General features: G+C 38.1%; 1 protein-coding gene across 9 annotated transcripts in view; it reads right to left on the bottom strand.

Annotated features, from left to right (window-relative positions):
* FARS2 (phenylalanyl-tRNA synthetase 2, mitochondrial) overlaps positions 1-23,250 on the bottom strand; it is a 204,674-nt gene that overhangs the window by 159,494 nt on the left and 21,930 nt on the right. For 4 of the 9 annotated variants that reach the window (XM_026715056.2, XM_087930801.1, XM_026715059.2 and 1 more), the window contains 2 exons: positions 10,454-10,606; positions 3,772-4,404 (listed from right to left, as the gene is read on the bottom strand). The exons of 1 other annotated variant lie outside the window; for it this stretch is intronic. In XM_026715056.2, coding sequence (XP_026570841.1) covers positions 3,772-4,386 — 615 coding nt within the window. In that variant the 5' untranslated portion in view covers positions 4,387-4,404; positions 10,454-10,606. Of the gene's footprint in view, positions 1-3,771; positions 4,405-10,453; positions 10,607-11,790; positions 11,821-23,250 lie in introns of those variants that run through there. 4 more of the 9 variants (XM_087930802.1, XM_087930805.1, XM_087930800.1 and 1 more) reach the window with 3 other exon arrangements.

The following is a 23,250-nucleotide window of genomic DNA, read 5'->3' as shown; positions in this document are numbered from 1 at the left end:
CCCCCTGGTGCCTCGTTTTCACCATCCATGGCTGCTTGCAGTCAGCAGTTTTTGAGCAACTTTTCGGCCCGTTTTCAGCCTGTTTTCGGCCCATTTTCGGGCCATGATGCCATGGATGGTGAAAATGAGGCGCAGGGCTCCCGAGGGCCAGATTTAAGCACCCTGTGGACCAAATCCAGCCTATGGGCCTTGAGTTTGACATCCCTGCTCTAGCAGATGACTTAAGAGAAATGTTTCTGAGGCATAAATATTCAGTTTAGTTCCCACTGATCCCATTTATTAACTCACTCTAGAGCAAAACAAAATAAATAAAAAATACAAGTTGTCCTTCAAATTAGAATATCCAGCAATATCCTACAAAAATAAAAAGCGCTCAATTTTTTTGCTAGGATAGTGTCATTCTTTGGACTTGATTCTAAAAGAGGCCCTTCAGAACACACGGGAATGCTAACATACCACTTGTCTGTAGCGCATTAAAGCAGCAACATCTATTTCCTAGGCTTATTGGGAAAACTGCAACAGAAAAAGAAGACTGCAAGTGATCATTTAATAGTGAATAGCTCTGGGTTCCATCACCTGGGGGGCTTTAGTAAAGAAAATATTAATAACAACCATAAAAGCAAAACATATAAAGAGAAGAGTCTGATTATAGCAGGGGTCCCCAAACTTGTCAACTTTAAGACTTGTGGACTTCAATTCCCAGAATTTTCCAGCCAGCTATGCTGGGAGTTGAATTCTGGGAGTTGAAGTCCACAAGTCTTAAAGTTACCAAGTTTAGAGACCTCTGGATTGCAGTCTAACATTATCAAGAAGTAGTCCCACAATTCATCCAATTTTGACTCTTTCTCTAGCCATTATGTGGTGAGAACATATGCCATATTAAGTTTCTTCACAGAAAAATGAGATGTGATCCAAAGAAATACCTTTCTTATCCTTTGAAAAACTCATTGGACTAAGACTTAGATCAGTGTTAATTGACATAAACTCAATGCAACCCTAGCAATCCCATGGTTTTGAAATATGGAATGGGTCCTCTCATTATACATTGTATTTATTGTATTTAATTTTTTTTAACCATATACCCTTGTTCTCACAAAAGCAACACATAAGCCAACTAGACACTGATCCAATAACTTTTCCTATTGTTGGTTTAAGATCATGCTAAAAATTACCAGTGATAAATCCATGAGCCCGTATAACCCAGTAGGCAGGTAAGCAGCAATGGATGTGTAAAAAAGAAAGGGGGGTAGAGCAATCCAAGCACCATTCCAGAGGAAGGGATACCACCTGCTTCGTTCCCTTTTCTTTTCTCTACTCTCCCAACACAATTGCCATCTCTCGGATTCATGTCTCCCATCCTGGGCCCGCCCCACCACCTTTACCCTGATTGTCAAACCAGTCTACTGAAAAATGGCCAAGGGAGAAATAAAAGACCCTATCTCCCATGCCTTGTTAGGAAAACCAAAGTGTTTAATGAAGGAGAAAAGCAACAACATAGAGAACAGCTGTTCCAACATAACCAAGCCTGCAGGCTTATATTTGCAACATGTTGTAAACTGGTAAATGCATGTTTAAAACCAATAATATAACTTAACGGGAGCAATATATTGTTTCACCTCTAACTCTTTTAAAGCATCAGCTAGACAAACTAATCATTAACTAAGTAAAGGAGGAAGCTTCCTGGAAAAATGCAGTGCCTAAATTGTCATGCAGATTTTAAGCTAATGCTATATGACCACAAAGGGCATCGTGATAGATCAAGATCCAAAGAGGATATGAGGACAACAGTTAATGTTGAAAAACTTCTGGGTATGCATCAAAAATTTACTTTTCAATTATAACTACAAACCTCTACAGCTAAGATTTTGTAACTTTTAGGAATACCATTCGTAAGAATTATACAATAAAAGATGGACAACCCATATAGTAATTTTTCATCAACAACAGTTGTTCAAATGCTTTAAGAAATCTAAAATAGGGCATTAACTACCCTCCTTCATTATTTCCCACACAGGAAACTTTAGTCACTGGTTTGTTTTCTTTTAAACCTTTGTAACATTTTACCAAGTAGACCCCATCACCGTGTATTTCTTGTCTTTAGAAAAGGAAAAGTCATTCCACTTACTCAGTGGTGGGATTCAATTTTTTTTACTACTGGTTCTGTGGGCATGGCTTGGTGGGAGTGGCAGGGGAAGGATAGTGTAAAATCTCCAGTCAGTGGTGATATTTGCGGGTTCTCTGAACTACTCAAAACTTCTGCTACCGGTTCTGTAGAACCGGTCAGAACCTGCTGAATGCCACCTCTGCACTTACTAGACAAATGTGTTCCAAACCTCAAATAATCAAGAGAGAAAGCAGAGGGTCTTTAAATAAAATAAGGGTTGTACATTTTAAATGTTTCCAATAATTTTTTGTAACAAGTTTAACCCCTCCGTTTACTTTCCAAAAGCCATACAACAGCAGCAATATAATTATAAACTGTAAATTGTGCAATCCTCTTAAAAAAACGAACTTGCCCAGCAAAATGCTTAACAAAATTGCCTCAGAATACATCAGATGTTAATATACAGCAATAACAACTCAATCGCTCTCAGGAGAAAAGTCATCTAATGAATGAATTTGGAAATAAGACAAAATGAGAGACACTATGACCATTTCCTTGGCATAAACTATTAGGACTATATGATCCAGGAGTATATGTTTCAGTGCAAATGTATCTAATCAAGCCAAAATCACTGCATGATACTATTAAAGAAATTAATAAGGAGGAAAAATATTTGTCCTCCAAGAAACAAATCATATTATAAGCCTAGCCAATGTAATTTTCTATGTAATAGTTTTGTCACAAGACAGAAGCTGATTATCAGAGTTGATTATATATCAAATACTGTACATTCCATGTTTTATATTGCTGAGGAGGTTATTTCTCATATAGCATTTGCATACAATATTAAAATATAAATGTGGTTCTAATTCTGGGATAGAAGACTTTTAATCTTCTAAGTATTACTGACTCTTTAGTTCCTCATCATGGCTATCGTGAACTAAATTTATAGGAGGTGCAGTTAAAAGCATCTAAGGCAGTGGTGGGATTTGAATATCTTAACAACCGGTTCTCTGGCATGGCTGGTTGGTCATGTGACTGGATGAGTGATGTCACTCATCACACCTAGCCCCACCTCCTGACCACTTGCCTCAAAGGCAGAGGTAGGATTCAGCCGGTTGGGGCTAATCCTCAACTGGGCTGGTCCCGCCCCGCCCATTTCTCGACCTGTTTTTTGGGCGTTTTCCAGGCCATTTCCAAAGCCGTTTTCAGGCTATTTTTCAGGCTGAAAATGGCCTGAAAATGGCCAAAAAAACAGCCCCAAACAGTCCCAAAATGGCTGGAAAACAGCCCATAAAAGAGGCTGAAGAACAAGCAGGGATGGAGCCAGCCTGTGGTGGGATTTGCTGGTTCACCGAACCGTGCAGAATCTTAACTACTGGTTCGCCTGAACTGCTGTGAACCGGCAGCAGCCCATTTCTGATCTAAGGATCACCAAAGGTCACCTACTCTTGACTTCACATATACATTTTAAATTTATAACATGCATACAATATTAAAATATAAATGTAGTTATAATTCTGGGGTAGAAGGTATGGTAAACATATAAAATCCATAGCCAAATCCGGATATTAGTTGAGAGGGTAAAACCGATAGACTGGAGAAAGCTTTTCTAGATAATATTTTAATTCAAGCTTATCTTAATGATCAGAGAAAATCAGACTTACTTCATGGCTGGAAAAGAGTCGTACTCCTTCCATTTGATGGAAGATTGGATAATGGGTACTATCAACCTGATCACGACGATAAACATCTCCCACAACCAAAAATGCATCAAGTCCAGCATGTATCAAATCCCATTGGTGGGCAGATGTATGAGCTCTTAACATGTGAGTATGATTTAAGTAGTAGTTATCCCCTTTCTTCCTGCTCAGATGGTCTTGTGGAATAAGCAGTCTATCAAAGTTTTGTTCTACTGTGACCACAGGAGACAAATCATCATACACGGAAAACAGCGGGTTCCGAGAACGTACCAAGTATTGCTTGTAGAAGTGGTCTTTCACACGTTCCTTAATCAACCACAAAGGATGATTCCTTTGGTTGTGCAAGTTTCTCCCCACCTTGGAAATAATTTTCTTGGTGACATTACTGTAGTTATCTGAGAGATATGTATGGCCAAGAAGTTCCACTGCATTTGCAGGAAGAGCTCTGGCAGCAAAATCTGATGATATATTTTTATAGCAGGCATGGCTAAAACTGGCAGCTCTTTTTATCTGAAGTCCCCATGGTAAAACCACTTTGATGCAATGGATTGCTTGTACTGCATTTCTGGATGTAGCCATTAGAGTGTCCTTCTTGTGCTGTTAGTAGAAGAAAATCAAACAGACTAATTATTATTTCCTGCAGTATAAAAATGAAAATAGTAATAGCACTTAGACTTATATATTGCTCATAGCCCTCTCTAAGGAGTTTACAGAGTCAGCATATTGCCCCCAACAATCTGGGTCCTCATTTTACCAACCTTGGAAGGATGGAAGGTTGAGTCAACCTTGAACCAATTAGGATCAAACTCCTGATGTGGGCAGAGTCAGACTGCAATACTGCATTCTAATCACCGGGTCACCATAAAGAATGAGAATTCTTTTGGAAGACTCTCTTTTGGAAAACTAAACCAGTGTATTTTCCCACAAATAACTCGGTGGTAATTGTTAATGTAATTTATGGTGTCTTAAGAATGTCAGTTTTTATGATGCTGAGATTTTTCAGAAATTTGGCAGGTCTCAGAAGACTGTACATGACTCATAAATCATTTGTCACATAATTGTATTTCATTTTAATCAGACTGTATTTAAACTTCAATGTTGCATTCTCTGGATTTCTTAAATAATAATACTAGTTTTGTTCTGGGATGACGGGAATTTGCAACCCAATAAATTAAGAGAACATCAGCTAGTAGAATACTAATTTAGAGAATCTAATATAGCATTAACTACAATATTTACAACATTACACCCACACACATTTTCTATGTTAAATAGAATATATAGTTCCCAAGTTGCTAAGCAGCTTGGTAACTGCCCAGTTTTAGTATATTTATCATATGTTTATTATTTTATTTTTAACATTTGTTATACCAGTCGAAATTCTTTCCTCACATAGAGGCTGAGCAAACGACAAAAACAGGTAGATGTGCTTTAGCATTTTGATCTTTTATACATGAACTACTAATATATATATTAGTTGTCAATGTACACAAGATCAGTTTAGGAAATAGAGTAAGTTGGCTGATGCAATTTTTGCTAGCTTTAGTTTCTTGAAAAAAAAAAAAATCTATATGGAATATTCCAAAACATACTGGCCGCTGGAGGCTTGTGTTCGCGTGGAAACACTGGCAGCAGACAGAGACATAAGTGTGGGGGGAAGGCAAGTGATCCGGATGCACCGTGCAGGCCCTCGGAAAGCTGAATGGCAGTGGGCCAGAGTGGCATCTTTGCACGAGGCTTATCTTTGCACGGTGATACTGGCAACACACAGAGGCAGAGGCGCGGAGGAGAGGCAGGCAATCTAGATGTGCAGGCCTTGGGAAAGCCAAGCAGTGGTGGGACAGAGTGACGGGCGGCCGCAGGAGGCTCGTCTTCACATCTCTTGGCTTGCCTGCAGCACATGTGGCACACTGGAATCGCCTGCCTTCCACTCCGCATGGCAGGATTGCCTGCTTCTGCTCTGTGGCTTCTGCTCTGTGCAGCTTCAGAGTGTGCCAAGTATGCAGGCTGCAGCTGCTGCTAGATACCATCGGTCTCCATGCACATGCCAGCACTTGTGTATGTACCAAGGGGCAGGGTGCCCAGCCTGTCTAATCACCTTGAAATCTTTTTTCCCCAAAAACAAGCCATCATGCTTATTTTGGGGTGCAAAAGAAAATAAGACTGGGTCTTATTTTCAGAGAAAAGCACCAAGGAATGGAAAGGAAACTTTGCAGGACTATAGATCTCAGTAAATATCTAAAAACGCCCTTCTGGTCTTGAATTGATCTTGTTCAGTGTCACAAATCTGTTAAGTCATATTGTTAAGGCCACATGCAATTTGTCCCTCTGGCACTAGAGTTTGAAAAGCATATTTTGAAACAGGAGTTTCTGATTTATCAGTTGAGATTTCAATTGTAAACACAGTTGTTTGGAAGTTTCTTGAAATTTCTTTTGAGAAACCATGTCTAGTATTATATTGTTAGTCATTACTCTATCAGCAGTATTATATTAGCAGTATATATATTTATATATATATTTATATTCATAAAGCATGAATAATGTTATAATAATGTATAAATTATAATGGAACTATTTCATAAACTTCTCTTTGGGACTGAATGAGCTAAAGCTTATCTGTTTTATGGAAAATACTTTTTCCAAGAGCCGTGGTGGTGCAGTGTTTGGAATGCAGTATTGCAGGTTAACTTTGCTCACATTGCCAGGAATTTGATTCCTTAGATCCTAACCAGCTCAAGGTTGACTTAGCCTTCCATCCTTCCGAGGTGGGTAAAATGAGGACCCAGATTATTGGGGGCAATATGCTGACTCTGTAAACCGCTTAGAGAGGCTATAAAGCACTATGAAACATATAAGTAAGTGCTATTGCTATTTATTTACTAAGTTTGATGCTACATTCTTAACAGTTTAAAATACAAACTACAAAATAATTGGTATTCTTAGGAAATGCAGTGCACACATAAAAAAAAGTCCAATGGGATCATGCCAAAAGTCATATTGAATAAAAATCTTGGAATTTGTAATTAAACACAGTTGGAGACACCAAGTTGAGAATTCCAACATTTTCTTTCCATGGTTACCAATCTGATGGCTGTGAGAAACTCCAAAATAGAATAGAATAGAATTTTTTTATTGGTCAAGTGTGTTTGGACACACAAGGAATTTGTCTTGGTGTAAATACTCAGTATACATAAAAGAAAAGATACATTCATCAAGAATCATAAGTTACAACACTTAATGATAGTCACAGGGTACAATAAGCAATCAAATCATACTAGGAAACAGTATAAAACACACAAAAGTACAGTTTCCCACTCCACTGTGGTCTGGAGATACATATAATCCATGAGATAATATATAGCAATAACCACTAACAGCTTTTCCTCTGTGTATTTGCTGAATCTTACATTAAAACCATCCTAGTTGGAAGACATAAGATTACTGCATCTTGTAGCATATTGTGTTAAGAACTAGATCTAGCAAGGAGAAAAAGGCAGAAGAATCAAATAATAGCTTCCATTATAAATAAGGCTTGTATCTTCCCCTTGACAATTGTTGGGTTTCCACTTAACAGTGTTTTTAGTTCTTGCAATAACTGCATTTATCAGAGTATCCTTGAACACTACCTAAATAGTTTCTATTTCTACTCTTGGACAGGAGAAGAATGATACAACTTGGGGGAGAAAAAGTCTTCTTCTATTCCCTACATTTTGCTTCCTGTGGCAAAGCAGTATTTATTTGGTTAGAAACACCATAAATCTTCTAAATTTATAATAGGGATGAATAAGTGTATTTTAAAATCCTCACCATGCCAAAAAGATAAACTCTTGGTTCTTAAATTGAAGGGGCCCTTCAAGCTTGCTTGTTTTCTTGCAGACGTTTCATTGCACAAACTAGGTAGCATCATCGGTGCTGATGATGTTACCTAGTTTGGTTAATGAAATGTCTCCAAAACAGCAAGCTCAGAGGGCACCAAGGACCCCCTCATTTCAATCCTGAGCTACATATATTCTCCTTTATTAGTTCTTAAATAAAAATTATATTCTCTTAGAATTTATTTTCTTGGATGTAGGGATAACTTATGTTAAAAAATATACTTATATCTTCCTTTCTATTTTTTTAATTGACACCCCAGACACTCAATGTTGGATGTTTTCCTTCCGTTTCACGATTGCTTTACGTATTTTGAAACAAGGCCAAGGAAGGCAAACTTGCTTGATAGAAATGCACTGAAACTGAAAAGCTGAGATAAGGAGAAGCAAAGCAAGAAAACACACTTCCTGCTGCCATATAAATTATGTAAAGGGACCAAAGTATGGAACTGATGTTCTGAGTGACAGATAATACTGATCAATCCTGACAAAATAGATGGATCAACTGTCCAAGAAGATTGTTTTCAACCTATTCTAGAATATCTCAAGTCCTCCTAATGGATCATGTCCATATTATGAAATGGCCCTAGATCTAACTTTGTGCTGTCACTATGCTTTTTGAAGCAGTGACTTATACAATTTACCTGAGGCTAATTAACTTGGCCAGACAGATTGTATTTGGTCAGCTTAATCCACTGTGTGTCACTACTTATAGTCAACTTCCAAACCAATAAATTAATGCTTTCTTTTAAAGCTCTATGCAATGTGTGAAATGGTAAGTTAAAGGGATACCTACCCCCCATGTTAATTGTCTCCTCATTAAAATAATCTGCTTTTCTCTGTATGCCATGTGAAATTATTAATGACAAAAAATAGAGAGGCAACCTTCCCTTTGTGTAGCTTATATCTAATTTATAGAATTTCTTTTGAGAGGGACAACCAGCTAACGGCTATACTTTATTAATGCCAGAACTCTTCACTCTCCCAGGAGTTAAAAATGCCTTGCTTTTGTTTTTTACTGTTCCAAGTCTGAACGTGTTTAAACTGATGGGTAATTTTAATTATCACATCACATCACATCAGATTTTATTTTATTTTACTGGTTTTGTTGTAAATCAGCCTGACAACTATTTTTAAGGTTCTGGGTGTTTTTTTTAAAGTATCAAAAGTATCACTGCCTTAAAAGGTCAAGCTAAATTTCTATTAAGAAAAAAAATCTGTTTCTTTTTTAAAAACAAAGTTTAATACATTTAGAATTTGAATCAAAGACTTCTCAATTATTGAAAGGTGAGGTTAAAATATAGAGCTCCAGATGACTATTAGCGAAGTTAGAGCTATAGCTATCAACAGATTAAACAAAAAAAAAAAACTCCCTTAAAGATCATCTAACATTTTGTAGCCCAGATATGAAAGCCCTAAAAACACCCTCATTTTCAGATCAGAAATTATTTACTTACTGAAGGAGAAAAGGATGGTGGCCCAAGCAAAAATCTTTTCAACGGGAGCCCATTGGATGGGGGTAGGAAGGGGAGGCAGTAGGATCCATCCACCAGAAAGGAATATTGCCAAAGGATTCAGTCATGCTAGCACACAATTAATCAGGTTTAAATCAGTGAAAGTCTATCTACCCATGGCTTCCGAATGACAGAGTAAAAAGAGACCAGATCCTGGTTTATATCTACAGTTTTAAAATCCTTCTTCCTCCCTAAAGGGATTGGAATCAGCATACATAATTTCCATGTTCATTTCAAAATAGAAAAAGTAAGATCTATCCATCTGATAAATGTTCTACACTCGCTACTTAAATAGCCCCGTCTTTGAGAATGATGGGCATTCCACCATTGTCTAGTAGTTAAAACCTGTTTCAATCACAAAGATGGATTGTTATTGGCTAATATTTCATGACCTTAAGGAAAACCCCAGCTGCAACCAGATCCTCACAGATAAATATAAACTTCGTGCAAGCGATGATTCAGATGTATAAAGTTATGTAAATGAGCCATAATGCTCCAAGTCATTAAAATTTAATATCTGAAAATGAGCAAATGATAATGCTCTGATATAAGGAACATTTATGAACCCAAATAACCACCTCTTTTTTCATGCGTTCAAGAAAATTAGGTTGTTTTTTTTTAAATTTAAGTACAATACTCATTACATTATATGCCCATTTGAGTTGCAGTTCTAGTAAGCTTCTTTCCAGTTTGTTGGGAAAAATCTGCAAATCACCAAGATGATGTATTTACTTAATATCCCTAAGCACAAAATAGGAGAACATGGCTGTGAAGAATTTGGGAGAGGAGAGGAGCTGTCCATACGCTCAGTACTAACAGTCCCAAAAGAAATTTTACACTACCAAGATTACTAAGCATATGTAAGTTAGGTCTTTTTGCAAATTTTTCAGTCAGTCAAAACTGCATGCTAGTATACTAATATATTGCTGGCTTTGAAGATACAGTAATTTATTCAGGTCAAAGCCATTGATAGTGTAAAGTATGCTAAACCTTAAAAAAGGAAATCAGTGATCATTAACTTTTTTCTGCATTAATCTTTCTAAAAGGAAATAGGTTTTCTTTTTCATTTCTCATAATTATTGTTGTGACTTTCCTTGGAAATTCCCATAAGTTGTAGAATAGAAAAAATATTCCCCAATTTCTGAACACCTGAGCTTCTTTAGTTGCTACAGTTCAATAGCAGGGGCTTCTTTAATACAGTACTGAACAACATAAAAGAGTATCTCTTAGTTAATATAATTTAGTCAACAGAATGCTCACCTAGTGATATTAAAGACTTAGTTTTGCTTCTACTCTCTTGGATGCAAGTCCCATTTGAACTCCACTCAAATTGCCTGCATACACCATGTTATTTTTTTGAGAACTGCAAAGTGATCTCGGCCAGGTTGCTGTTTTTCAGCATCGGGTTCTCACCTGTAAAATGAAAACAATGCTTTGAGTTATACTGATGCACTCTACAAGGCACCACATTTGTAAAATTGTTTAGGAATTTTGCAGAGTGCTGCAGCTAAACTGCTAACTGGGATCAAAACATGAATATTGACTTTGCAGCAAGCTCCTTAAAACAGGTTTGCTGGTTACTAGTTTTATTTTTGGATGCAACACTATGTATTAAGTGCTATTGCTATTATATACAGCTAGTAAAGTAATGCAGAGACTATTTTCTTTTATGAAAGGAAGGGGTGGCTTAGTATGCCTAGTCTTACGATTTTGAACAAGATTCTTCCCCTGATCCTATTAGCAATACTATCACATTTTATGAAATGTGAGAGAATGCCTTCTCAATTAAGATCTTTCCAAACTTCCTTCTATTGGTAGGCAAAGATATTCTCAGGCAAATATGCTTTCATAAAACGTGTTACATTAATTTGTATAATTATAATTCTGACTCATTTTATATTTTAACCACCTTAAACATGTTTGGAAAAGTAAAAAGAAAGACAGAACTCATTATGCTCATATGAAACATGCATATCTTGCATAGCTAAGTAGTTCTGTGCCATAAAATATCTATAAAAAGGATAAGTATTCCTGAAGCCACCCAGATGTTTTCAATTTCAATTTCCATCAACTCTAGCTAGGTTGGACACGGGCAGAAAATTGTGAAGATGAATTCAAAACAACCAAAGAGTTCCAGATTGTCTACTCATTTTATAAAATTGTTCTTATCATCATCATCATCAGTCATCCAGAATTTTTTGGAGTTCAATTATATAAAAATTCAACTCTGAAGACGTATGGCCATCTTAGGCATGAAATGTATGTCCTACATTTGTATATTAAACAGTCCCATTCAAGTCAAAAATTGATTTCCCCCACAACTGAAAAACCAGCAGGCCAGGGATGGGGAACCTTTTATGGCTCACTGAGGAATTCTGGGAGTTGAAGTCCATAAGTGATAAAAGAGCCAAGCTTCCCTACCCCTACACTACGCAAACAACTTATTTTCTTGAAATCCCTTTCTCTCTAAATCTCTCTGTTCTGAATGGGGAAGAAAGCAAGGGATTTCTGTAGACAAATCTATCCTTTGCCTGACTGTTTCCCACTGCTGGCATGATTACATTGTTTTCATTGGAGTAGAAGAGCAAACAGCTTACTCTCTTGTAATCCCTTCCTCTCCAATCTGTTTGTGCTGAAGAGGAGGAGAAAAAAACAGGTCAGGCATGGGACAATGTATACTGATTGTAATTGTGATCACATAACTAAGGAATGCCATGAAGGTCATAAATAGTTATAAATTGTCTGTAAAGTTATTTTTCAGCACCATAGTAACTTCAGTCACTGAACAAGCAAGAACTACCTGTACATATCTTTGTTAGAAGATGCAGAAAGTCAACCCCATCACACTTTACAACAGAAATGCCTGGGATTCTTCATTGGTCTCACTAAATTTCTCATTGTCATATGGAGAAAAGTTGTGTTTATTCTAAAATACATTTATGTTAAAACTAGGCTATAGTTTGGAGGAGAGAATCAGAGTAAGGAAGAAAGAAAAAGCCATGATTGCTGAGCCATTTAAAGACTTATGGGGTGTGTAAAAGAAGAATTATTATTTTTTCTTTACTGAGAGAAGTTGACTAGCCCTTACAAGCTTTCAGTCTTCCCCAGGGATGGAGAAGAGGATAACAGCTGAATTAGTTTGTTAGTTCAGACCAAAGAAAGGAAATGAGTAATTAGACTGCAGAGACAGACTGGACACACTGCTAGTCAATGCAATGTCCTGGGTATATTTATTAGATGTATTCAATGACACCTAGAAATCCTTGTGAACCAACAAGGGTTTGGCAGAATTATTAGTGTTAAGAAGCTGGCTTATAAACTATGATCAATGATTAAATGAGATCTCATTCAACTTTCAATTGTAAATGAGAGCCTGGAAGTTATGCATTGGACAAAGACAGTTAATTCTGACTGAAGCTTAATAAGAGGGATTTGTATATTTCACTTCTAATGGAGGATACCAAAGGAAAAGGGGACGCAGTGGCGCAGAGGCTTAATGGTAGTGCCAGCCAGAAATGCTTTGTACTCTGGCTGTTCGAGAAATACAGGAAGTGACCAAACGGGCCTCTTTTTCGGCCTCCAAAGGCTGCAGAGGCTTCTCTCGAGCCTCTGGGAGGCTGAAAAAGGCCCAAAAAATAAGCTGGAAGGCACATGCATGTGCAGTGAGGTAAGTTTGCCTGGGGCTTACATGCCCACACAAATGGCTCTGCGTGCCACTTGTGGCATGCGTGCCATAGGTTTCGCCATCATGGGTATATATCATAGATTATACCTAGCAAACTTACAAATACGGCCATCTACTGGCTGAATACTTCTGTAGTTGTTGAAATACAAAATACATTCCAACACAAAATGTCATTAAGCAAATGGTCATAAGTCGAGGACTACTGTAGTATGTTGTTGCCTTCACATCCAGTTCTGCATTCATGTTTGTACAATAGCCATGCAAAAAAATATAAATGATCCTTTAACAATTGTTAAGAGGCCTTTCCCAACATCTATCTTTTTTAATGCTCAGCCACCTTTGCTTTACCTTTTCTTCTGCTAGTTGGTCTGCAATAGTTGATCTCTGTTCCAACTTCTTTTCCTTCATGTTATTTCTTTACACTTATATTTGTTGTTTACCTTTATCCACTTCATATTTTCCTGAACTTCAATCAGGCATGCATTGCATACATTCACAATAATGATTTCAATCATTTGGAAGGAAATATGCCTGTTTGCCGGGAGCCGGACACTTCTTCTTCTGAAATTTGTTTATACTGCTATGTTATTCTAATAATTAAAATCCCTGACAGATTTACTGTATAATGAAGATTGAATCCTCAAAATAAAATAGGAAATTTTAGGCTTAAGTATAATAGTAAATCAAAGTTAAAAGAAGTTAGGATTCAAATCTTGGCTTCTAACTGAGCTTTGCTATTTAAAAAAAAATTGTGGCCCAGGTGTCTGCAGAAAATTGAGAGGGCTTCAAAATGATGACATCCAAGCAATGACATCATGATGCAAATTCCCCCCCCCTTGTGTCCCCTTATCTGGCGCAAATATCTAAGTCACAGTATTAGTTTCACAATGTAGATTTTGTTGATTGTCCTCCCGCTCATGCTCATAGATGGAGTAAGATTTGTTTTGGATTTAGTTAGGCTAAAACAAAGAAAATCTGCTTGTGTTATGTATCAGCTCATGTGAAAGTGAAGTGAAAACTTTAAATGGCTGGGGACCTGTGGATTCTTTTACAGAATCACCAATAACCAGATTATCAAGACTCAACAGACATAAAGCACTGGAAACTTGGACAGTTGGTTGGATTTTTGTATCTCTCCTCAGTGGCTACAGGGTGGCCTTTTTGTTTTACAAAAGGAAAGTTTTCAAGTAAAAGAAAAAGGAATGGTAAATTATAAATGTCTGTAACTATTTGTCTATGGAAATTCTCAGTCTTACCCAGGCCATGGTTGTCCCAAAGGTGCTCTTTCAAGAGGCAACTGGACTTTCTGGGTTTACTTTGGAGACATTTTGCTTCTCATCCAAGAAGCTCTGAGTTGAAGAAGCTTCTTGGATGAGAAACAAAACGTCTTCAAAGAAAAACAAGAAAGTCCAGTTGCCTCTTGAAAAAGCACCTTTGGGACTTCTCTAAGGTTCTAATGGTAGTTCTTAAAACTGGATATGAGCCTTTGTGCATATTATTCAGCCAATATTTGGTGATGCATTGGGGTTTCTTCATCTTTTATCTTCATTTTAATGGCAACACATCAGGCAAATACAATACGGTTCTTTCTATAATGCGATTGACTCTATATATTGAATTCGTCTGGTGTTGAGTGCGATAGGAATTATGTTAAATGTTTTTTTTTTACTAAGAGCTGTTCAAAATATGTGAATTCCCTCATAAATAGGTTGGGACTAACCTGAGTATAACCTGCACCTTTGGGGCATCTATAACTACTGTAGAAATGAATCTTAACAATAAAACGCTTTTTCTGTTTTGGGTTCTGCTTTCTATTTCTGTTCTGTCAAAAGTTTTTACTTTTCTTTCGTCTCCTTGTCTGTCCCTGACTGGGCTTGATTTTTTCTTCTTCTTCCAAATCTCAGTTCCATCTGAGGGAAACACTTGAAGACCATTTTCCTCATATCAGTCTTGAGGGAAGGAAATACACATCCCTCTTTCCCAGTTTTCTCAGCTGCTGCCTTTTCTCTGATGACCTCTTCTCTCTTCTCATCAAGGCAGTTTGCCTCATTATTTGACTCCTGAGCTTTGGCTCTATTTATTCTTTGTTGAAAGGCTTGTGGCAACAGAGCTGCTGGGCAGCCATTTTGTCTTGTCTCATTCTCCTCTGTCTGCCCATCAATGCTGCTTGATTGGCAGTTGGGAGGTGATTGGCAGCTGGGTTTTTCTGACAATGAGGGAGGGTCAAGAAGGGAGGGGAGGAAGAAGCACACAGTCTTCTGCTCAGGTAGTCTGTCTTCCCACAGGGCTATGTAACATTTGGGAGGGTTCTGAATAGTGTAGTGTACCTGGTGGGTTGGCAATACACATGGCTGGAGCAGAGATGTCTGTTTTCATTTTCCCGGGAGAGTAATTTGTTTATTAAGCCTATGCTTGGATTTATACTACTCTTTCTACATATTTCCACTTCAAAATGCCAGAAAACCGTATCAATATGTCACAACAAATACTTTGAATATGGGGAAAAGATTACCTTTGTTAATAGCAGGAAAAATAAACCACTTTGGGTATTCCACTGTCTCTTAGTGGCTTAACTAAATGTGTTCTTTAAAACTGTGCAATGCTTAAACTATGCTGCCAATTGGCAAAAGCACAATATCTGATTGGAAACATGATTGTACTGCTACATACTAGGCAACACTTGCACACAAAGTTTTCAAATAAAGATTCTGGCAAATTCTGTGTTGTTATGACCCCCCACTCCCCCTCACTAAATAGACCAGACCAGGAAAGCAATTCCACCAAAAGGCTAAAACTACCTTTATTGGTTTTGGCTGTAATAATAGCATCTTGCAACTCTCCTTGTGCTATACTGTCTCCTCCGACTTCTTATTCAATGAACCAGAAAGACATCCGTCTGAGTTGCTTCTGGAAATTATCTCATTGCATGGGACTTTTTAAAAAAAGGCCTAGGTAACAGTTCTTAGATATTTCCACTAAAGTCATCTTCTTTATTCTCTATCTGGAAAAGAAAGAGCCACTTTTGCTATAGAAGGCTGGTTTAAACTAGATGCTACTAATTTTGTAGACTACACCCTCCACCATCCCATAAGTCTGCATCTAATATCTGCAATTATTGCAAATGGCTGGAAGTGGCAGGTTCATTTCTCTTAACACAATGCCAAGCACAATGCAATAGATACATCCCCACCATCATTCAACTTTAGAACTAAAGCTTCTCATTAATTGGCTATTCGTGCCAATTATGGAACTCATAACTGAGGAGGAGAAGTGACAAGAGAAAACAGTAGCTTAAAGGATATTTACAAAGGATCTGAGTGCTTTTAGACAGGCTCTGTTTGCGGGATGCTACTAGAAACTTAGCAGCCAATAAATCTTACAGAGTATGTTCAAACAATAGAAATAATTGTGGTATTAAGAGTATTATACCTAATTAAAATACTGAAAACAGTAAAGCTCCAGGCTTTTCAAATATTTGTCACCTTCACATGAGCCAGATCAGCCTAAGAAAGACAGTTAACAAAAAAATAAATAAATCAAGATTGGAGTTGACTTTATGTTCTGCCGTTATCTTATTTACTTCTTAGAGCTAACTACTGTATTTCCCCAAAATAAGACCAAACCAGAAAATAAACCCTAGCCTGTTTTTTTGGGGTAATGTAAGCTCTACCCCCAAAATAAGCCCAGGGATGGGCATGGCCAGCAAAAGGCAGCGAGCATGGGGGGGTCGATAGTGTCTGGCAGCAGCCACAGCCCACCAGCCTTTGGCACTGCGCAGATATGGTAAGTCTGAGCACAGAGGCAGAGGCAGGGGGAGACAGGTGATCCAGACATGCTATGTGGCTGCCTGGTTCACGGGAACCTTGGGGGAGGCTTGCATGGTGGCACCGACAGCAGGTGAAGTCAGAGGCACAGGGGAGGGGAAGGTAGGCGATCTAGTTGTGGCCGCGAACTAGCTGAAAGATGGTGGGATTGGAGTGGGCAGCACGTTGGGATCACTTGCCTCTCCCTCGTGCCTCTGCCTCCGCCTGTTTCTGCTGTGCACTTTTTGCCCACAGGGAGACAAACTTTTGTCTGCTTGCAAATGGGATGCTTTGAAAGGAGCTAATCACTCCATTTCAAAGCATCCCATTTGCAAGCAGACAAAGCTTTGTCTCCCTTCAAGTGAAAAGTATTTGGATGCCTATGGGGCCCTTGGGAAGGGAGCAATTTGCTCTGTTCCCAAGTCCCCATAGGCACCCAAACACTTTCCACCCAGACAGAGGAAAGACAGAGGCTCAAAGCTTCGTCTGCTTGCAAACAAGATGCTTTGAAATGGAGTGATAAGCTCAGTTTCAAAGCTCCCATTTGCAAATAGACGAAGCTTTGTCTCCCTGTGGGTGAAAAGTGTGCAGCGAAGGCAGAGGCCTGGGGGGGGAAGGCAGGTGATCCCAACGTGCTTAGCTCTGTTCCAAAATGTCCCATTTGCAAGTAGCTGAAGCTTCAAGTCTCCGTCATTTCTTCATCCAGGTGAAAAATGTGTTTGCCCTGGGAAGCCCTGTAAGCTGTTGCGGTGTGGGAGGAAGTGGGTGGGCGGGCACAAAATAGGACATCCTCTGAAAATAAGACCTAATGGGCCTTTTGGTACCCCCCCCCCCAAATAGGACCTGGTCTTATTTTCGGGAAAACACGGTATACACTTTTTAAATTCTGTGCTTAGAAAAATGAGACATTGTTTTAACATTCTGCTGCTGGACTAATAAAAAGAATGATGGGGAAACAACATGCAGATATACAATCTTGCATTAATCCTGATAATACCTTTATCTAATATTTTACAAAAATATAATTACAGAATAATTATTTGCATGATTTTTCTCATCTAGAAGCAAGCAAGCTTTTTTGCTAATGGGCACATTTAGTATGTAGAGAGTATGCCACAAAAATTGAAAATCATTAGAGGATTTGCCTGCTCATAAAATGTTTGTCCTCATGGGTACATCTAACTGCAAAATAGTGAAACTGCTCCTTAACACTCCCACAGTAATGTTTCTACCACTTTTTTTTCCCTTTTGGGCACACTTCCAAATAAAGCTCTGCATACCACCAACCTACCAATTTTATATTCTAAAAGGCTTATCAAACCGATGAGAAGTGCAAAAACATTATATATGCAAGTGCTTTAAGTTTCACTTTCCCTGTGTTCATTATATATGCATCTATGGGTAAAGAACTATAAAAAAGTAAAAATCAGATGGGACAGGGACCCCCAGAAATACCAAGAAATTATCCATGAACACTAGCATTTAGTACTTTAATGGTGATAAATGATATTTACAGTGCTTTCAAAGGAACGCTACTCTGGCCTATCACTATCACAGCAAACTGATCAACTGCTACTAGATAAGACTTATGGGAAGAAACTGAATTACTGAAATGCCACAATAAATCTATACATAAGACAATAAATAAATAAATTTTACTGCCAAGAGCCATGCCAAGAGATACCTGGTCTTTAATTTTCGGAGCTGCAAAATAATAATAACCAGTGGGATCCATGAAAGAGACAAATTAATAAAAAATGAAGAAGCTAAAGTGCTCTAGGACTTTAGAATTCAAACGGATAAACACTGTCACACAACACTTCAAACTTAACCACTGATATGAAAGACAAAAGAGTCTGGGTAGTGGATGTAAAAGTATTTGCAGACAGCGCAATAGAAGAGAAAGAAATGGAGAAAATCACAAAATAAAGAGACCTTTGAACAGAAGTAGAACCACAGTGGCAAAAGAAAGCAAGGACAGAACCAATAGTAGTAAGTGCCTTGGGTGCAATTTCAAAACATCTGGAACACCATTTGAACACCACCAGCCTTGATAAAATCACCATCAGTTAATTGCATAAGGCAGCTTTACTTGGAACAGCTTACATTTTGTGATGATATCTATTAACAACTTCTGCTTGTCCTAAGTCTTTCAGAAGGACTTATACATGGTTAAAAATATCAAATTCATCTGGCCCAGACATCTGGCTGACTATATGATCAACAACAACAACAACAATAATTTATAAAAAAACCCAGAGAAGGTGAAGATCTTGGGGGACTTTCAAATAGAGACAGATCGTCATTTGGAACACAACACGCCAGATATCACAGTTCTTGAAAACTGAAGTGTACAATTTATTGATATCGCTGTAGTAAGAGACGCCAGAGTTGAAGAAAAAGTACTGGAAAAAAAATCACAAAATATCATGACCTGGCCATCAAAAATACACAATTATGGATGAAACATGTAACTGTGATACACATTGTCATCAGGGCACTTGGCATCATATCCAAGAATTTTATAAAATACATCAAGAAATTGCAACTTCCTGCAATAACACCAGCAGAACTGCAAAAAACTGTGCTACTTGGAATATCATACATTTTAAGAAGATACTTGGTTGATACCTAGGATGCTGGCAGCAACCTGTATCAATCATCAGTGCCAGTATTTGATATTTGTGATATATTTTAAATGTTCAGTTGACTGAGTTTCATGTTTAATGAATAAAAGAGATATTAATTAATAATAAGAACAAGAACAAGCACTACAAAGTAATGCCATGAAACCAAAGATACCAAAATTTACTGACAATCCAAACTGCCAATTTTGCAACGACAAAGTCAAAACTGTTTCACATTTAATATGTGAATGCAGAAAAATTGCCCAAACTGAATACCAAGCTAGACACGACCGAGTTTCTAAATTAATCTACTGGTCATCATGTAAAAAATATGACTTACCTATATCCCAAAAGTCATGGGAACATAAAGTAGAAAAAGTTATCAAAAATGAGAAGGTGAAGATCTTGTGAGACTTTCGAATACAGATGGATTGACATTAGGAACACAACACACCAGATATCACAGTAGTCGAAAACTGAAGCGTATAATTTATTAATATTGCAGTACCAGGAGTCGCCAGAGTCGAAGAAAAAGAACTGGAAAGAACCCCAAAATATCATGACCTGGCCATCGAAACTATGCGATTATGGATGAAACATATAACAGTGATACCCATTGTCATTGAGGCACTTGGCACCATGTCCAAGAATTTTATAAAATACATCAAGAAATTGCAGCTTTCTGCAATAACACCAGCAGAACTTCAAAAAACTGTGCTACTCGGAACATCGTACATCTTAAGAAGGTACTTGGTTGACATATCTTGTTCAACTGCTTTGAAATTCATCAAATTTAGTACTCAACACATTTTAACGCAAAAATTTTGTCCTGGTACTCTTAGTTTTGGTACTCAGCGAATAAGCTAGAAATTGTCGGTGTCAGCTACCTTGTAACTCAGTACATTTTATTTACAGAAAAGTTTGTATAGTACTCATTGTTTTCGGTACTCATTCCACCTCTGACAAGCAGTTAACGATGAGTACCGAGATACATCTGTAAGTGCATGGTACTCTAGACTCTCAGACAGCAAGTGTAGAGTTATCTCACTTTAACATATACTATGCAAGACCAGCTAAGCTAAAATATTACGAAAGGAAAACTATAAATTTGACTACAAACATCTCCCTTGGGGTTCACTCATCTCCTGGCTCCTCCTGAGATGTTGTCATAATTTTTTGAACATAACATTTTTAAATTAATTTGCAGCACAAGCATGCTCTAAAACAAAGTGTGGTTGCAGCACCATCATTATTTTCAAGAACGCTGTTATGGGCTCCAAGACAAATTCTTAAAAAACAAACAGTTATGCACCCAGTTTGTTTTGAAACCCATCAATAAAAAAAAGGAAAAGACTAGTCCGATAGATGCCATCCTAAATGCTAAAGAAAGCACCAGAAAATGGTGTGTAATGTTCTAGATTGAAACTGTGTATGTTTTTCACTTGCTACGCATTTGATATGCATTCAATTAGTGATCAGATTCCAGATCTGTGCCATATCATCAAGCTCTCTGAGGCAGGCAAACTGAAGAAACAAGAACCTGGATTTCTGGAAAGATCTTTATTGCTAGTGGGGTCTGGAAAGTCTGCCAACATAATTGCCAGATCAATTGATATCTACCTTCATTCTGATGGCATTACTCGGACTCTCTTTTTCACATTTATCCCTTTGCCTGGATTCAGGAATCTTTATTGTAATAATTGGGCTTCGTCCTCTTGTGTTGCCAGGATCTTTTAAACGTTCTTATGTACTTAGTTTCATGTCTACGTTATTTATATCATCAATTGGTCTTCTGTGAAACAAGTTTCACAGCAGAAAACCATGGGTGTTTTTTTTAAAAAAAAAAAACCATAGTACTCGAGGATCTCAATATATTAGATTCTTTAAAGGACTAAAATAAAAGATCTGCCAAGTTGTTCACCAAGCATTGAAAAGTCCCATATACAGAATTCCTGCAACAGAAGGAAAATTATGAGAAACTGCTCATTTTAGTGGTTTTAAGATTGGCATGGGTGGCCCTCCTCTCCCACAGAAAGATCAGCCTTTACTGTTGGAGAATCTGGGATTAGAATCTGAATATTCAAGAAACTAGAATTTACTTAGAATATTTCAGATGCCTGGCAGCTGGTAAGAACCTTTACTGCAGTAGCCTTTTAGGTAAACTTACCTGGGAGTAAGCCCCATTTAACGCAGCAGCATTTCCAAGAAGACATGCATAAGTTTGGTATCAATTATATGCAATGTGTTGCTAATCATATTACTTGATTATCAAAGCTGGTTTTCCATTTTCTTAAACACTAAACATAAGGCTGTCTTCCCTATTTTTAGTTTCAAAACAAGTATGCAGAAAGAATATAAACAACTGTTCTCCATAACTTGTAAGCAGCACCCCAATTTAGAAATTTAATTCTATACAAACTAAACACCACCTACTGGATGTGCCAACAACTTGTCACACAAAGCACTAAGTGGAAAGTAAACCCTGAATCACACTGAGTGAAATGAATGTTCTCCCCGCCAACCCGCCCAGTATCATCTTGAGGGTGTCAGGCAGACAGTACATGTGAAGAAAGGAGACGAGAGGGAACATAGCATCACAAACAAATTTGTTCTTGTAGTGCCTTTCCAAAAAGCAAATATATTTCTCTACAGGAATAGCTCGTGACATTGCACAAAGTGGAAATTTCCACAGCAATTCAGAATCGTTAGGCTTTTCCATTATAGTTTCACAATCAGAATGCATTCCAGAGCCTACTACAGCTCCAAATTGACTGCAATAACAGTCAATTTAGTATTCTCTAATTTGGGGGGATGGCTGACTAGGCCGGAGGACAGAAATTGTGTTGATGCTGGAGAAGAATAAGTAAACCATTTGAGCCCACTGGATCCATCAAACCAGAGATACTGCAAAAAAGAAGAGAACCTAATTTGGACTAGATTTTCAAAGCAACAGGCAAGGGTCCTTCCTACATAGTGAGACTACACTCTCCGCCTCCCCCTCCCCCATGGATGCAGCAATGGCTCTGACGGAGAAAAATTGACATGATAAGATGTGATACTAGGTTGGTACAGGTAAGATGTAAATTGGGAATGTCAATGTATTTGGAGGTTGAGCAGCTCTAAGATTAGCTGAAACAGAACAATTGTCTCCTTGCAATCCAGAATTGATTCAGCTGGGATACTATATAGGAAGTTGGAGGAGGAGCATTACACTAAGGTGCTCAAGCAGAGATGGGAATCCATACCACAACTGTGACGTAGAGACAATGATATGGCAGGGATCACTGTCTATGGTGTTATAAGAGCATATTGTTGTGGTCCGCCGGCGGCCTGCGGAGCTGGCAGCAGAATCAGACAGTGGGGAGGAACATGGGCCAGTCCTGGAATCTAGGGAAGTCTTGGACGAGGGATCTGCGTCCGACAGGGCCATCTAAGAGGTATGTGCTGACTCTGGAGTCTCTAGAATCTGACATCAGAGAGACAGAGGAACAGGAGCCTATTCCCAATGCATGTTTGTGCAAAGCTGTCAGAAGGCAAGAACAGTTAAGCCAAAGGGGCAACTCGGGAGTAAGGCTTGGAGATGACTGGCTCCTCCCATAAGACATAAAAGAGGAGCAAAGGGACATGAGCCTTTGCAGGAAGCAACTTTCTTCATTCTGGTCGGTTTAAAATCTGAAGCTCCGTGTTTGTGCTCTGTTTGGCCTTATACAGCTAATTGTCAATTTAGTCATTGGCAGCATTTCAAGGGAGATAAAGGTGGGTGCTTCTCAGCCTTATCCCGAAAGACTGTGGCAGACTTCTGCCGGGCTATTCTTAAACTGTTTGGGACTCATTACGGACTGTGAATGCATATAATTCACAACTGTTGAAATAAAAAAGGGTTTTGGAAACAGTGTGTGATTGTTACTGTCTCAGGAAGCCTTGGAACACATATAAAGGGAA

This window comes from Pseudonaja textilis, chromosome 3, assembly GCF_049901715.1.
Source record: "Pseudonaja textilis isolate UNSWEBS1 chromosome 3, rPseTex1.2, whole genome shotgun sequence".
Lineage (NCBI taxonomy): Eukaryota > Metazoa > Chordata > Lepidosauria > Squamata > Elapidae > Pseudonaja > Pseudonaja textilis.
This window is presented reverse-complemented; position numbering and strand designations above follow the sequence as displayed.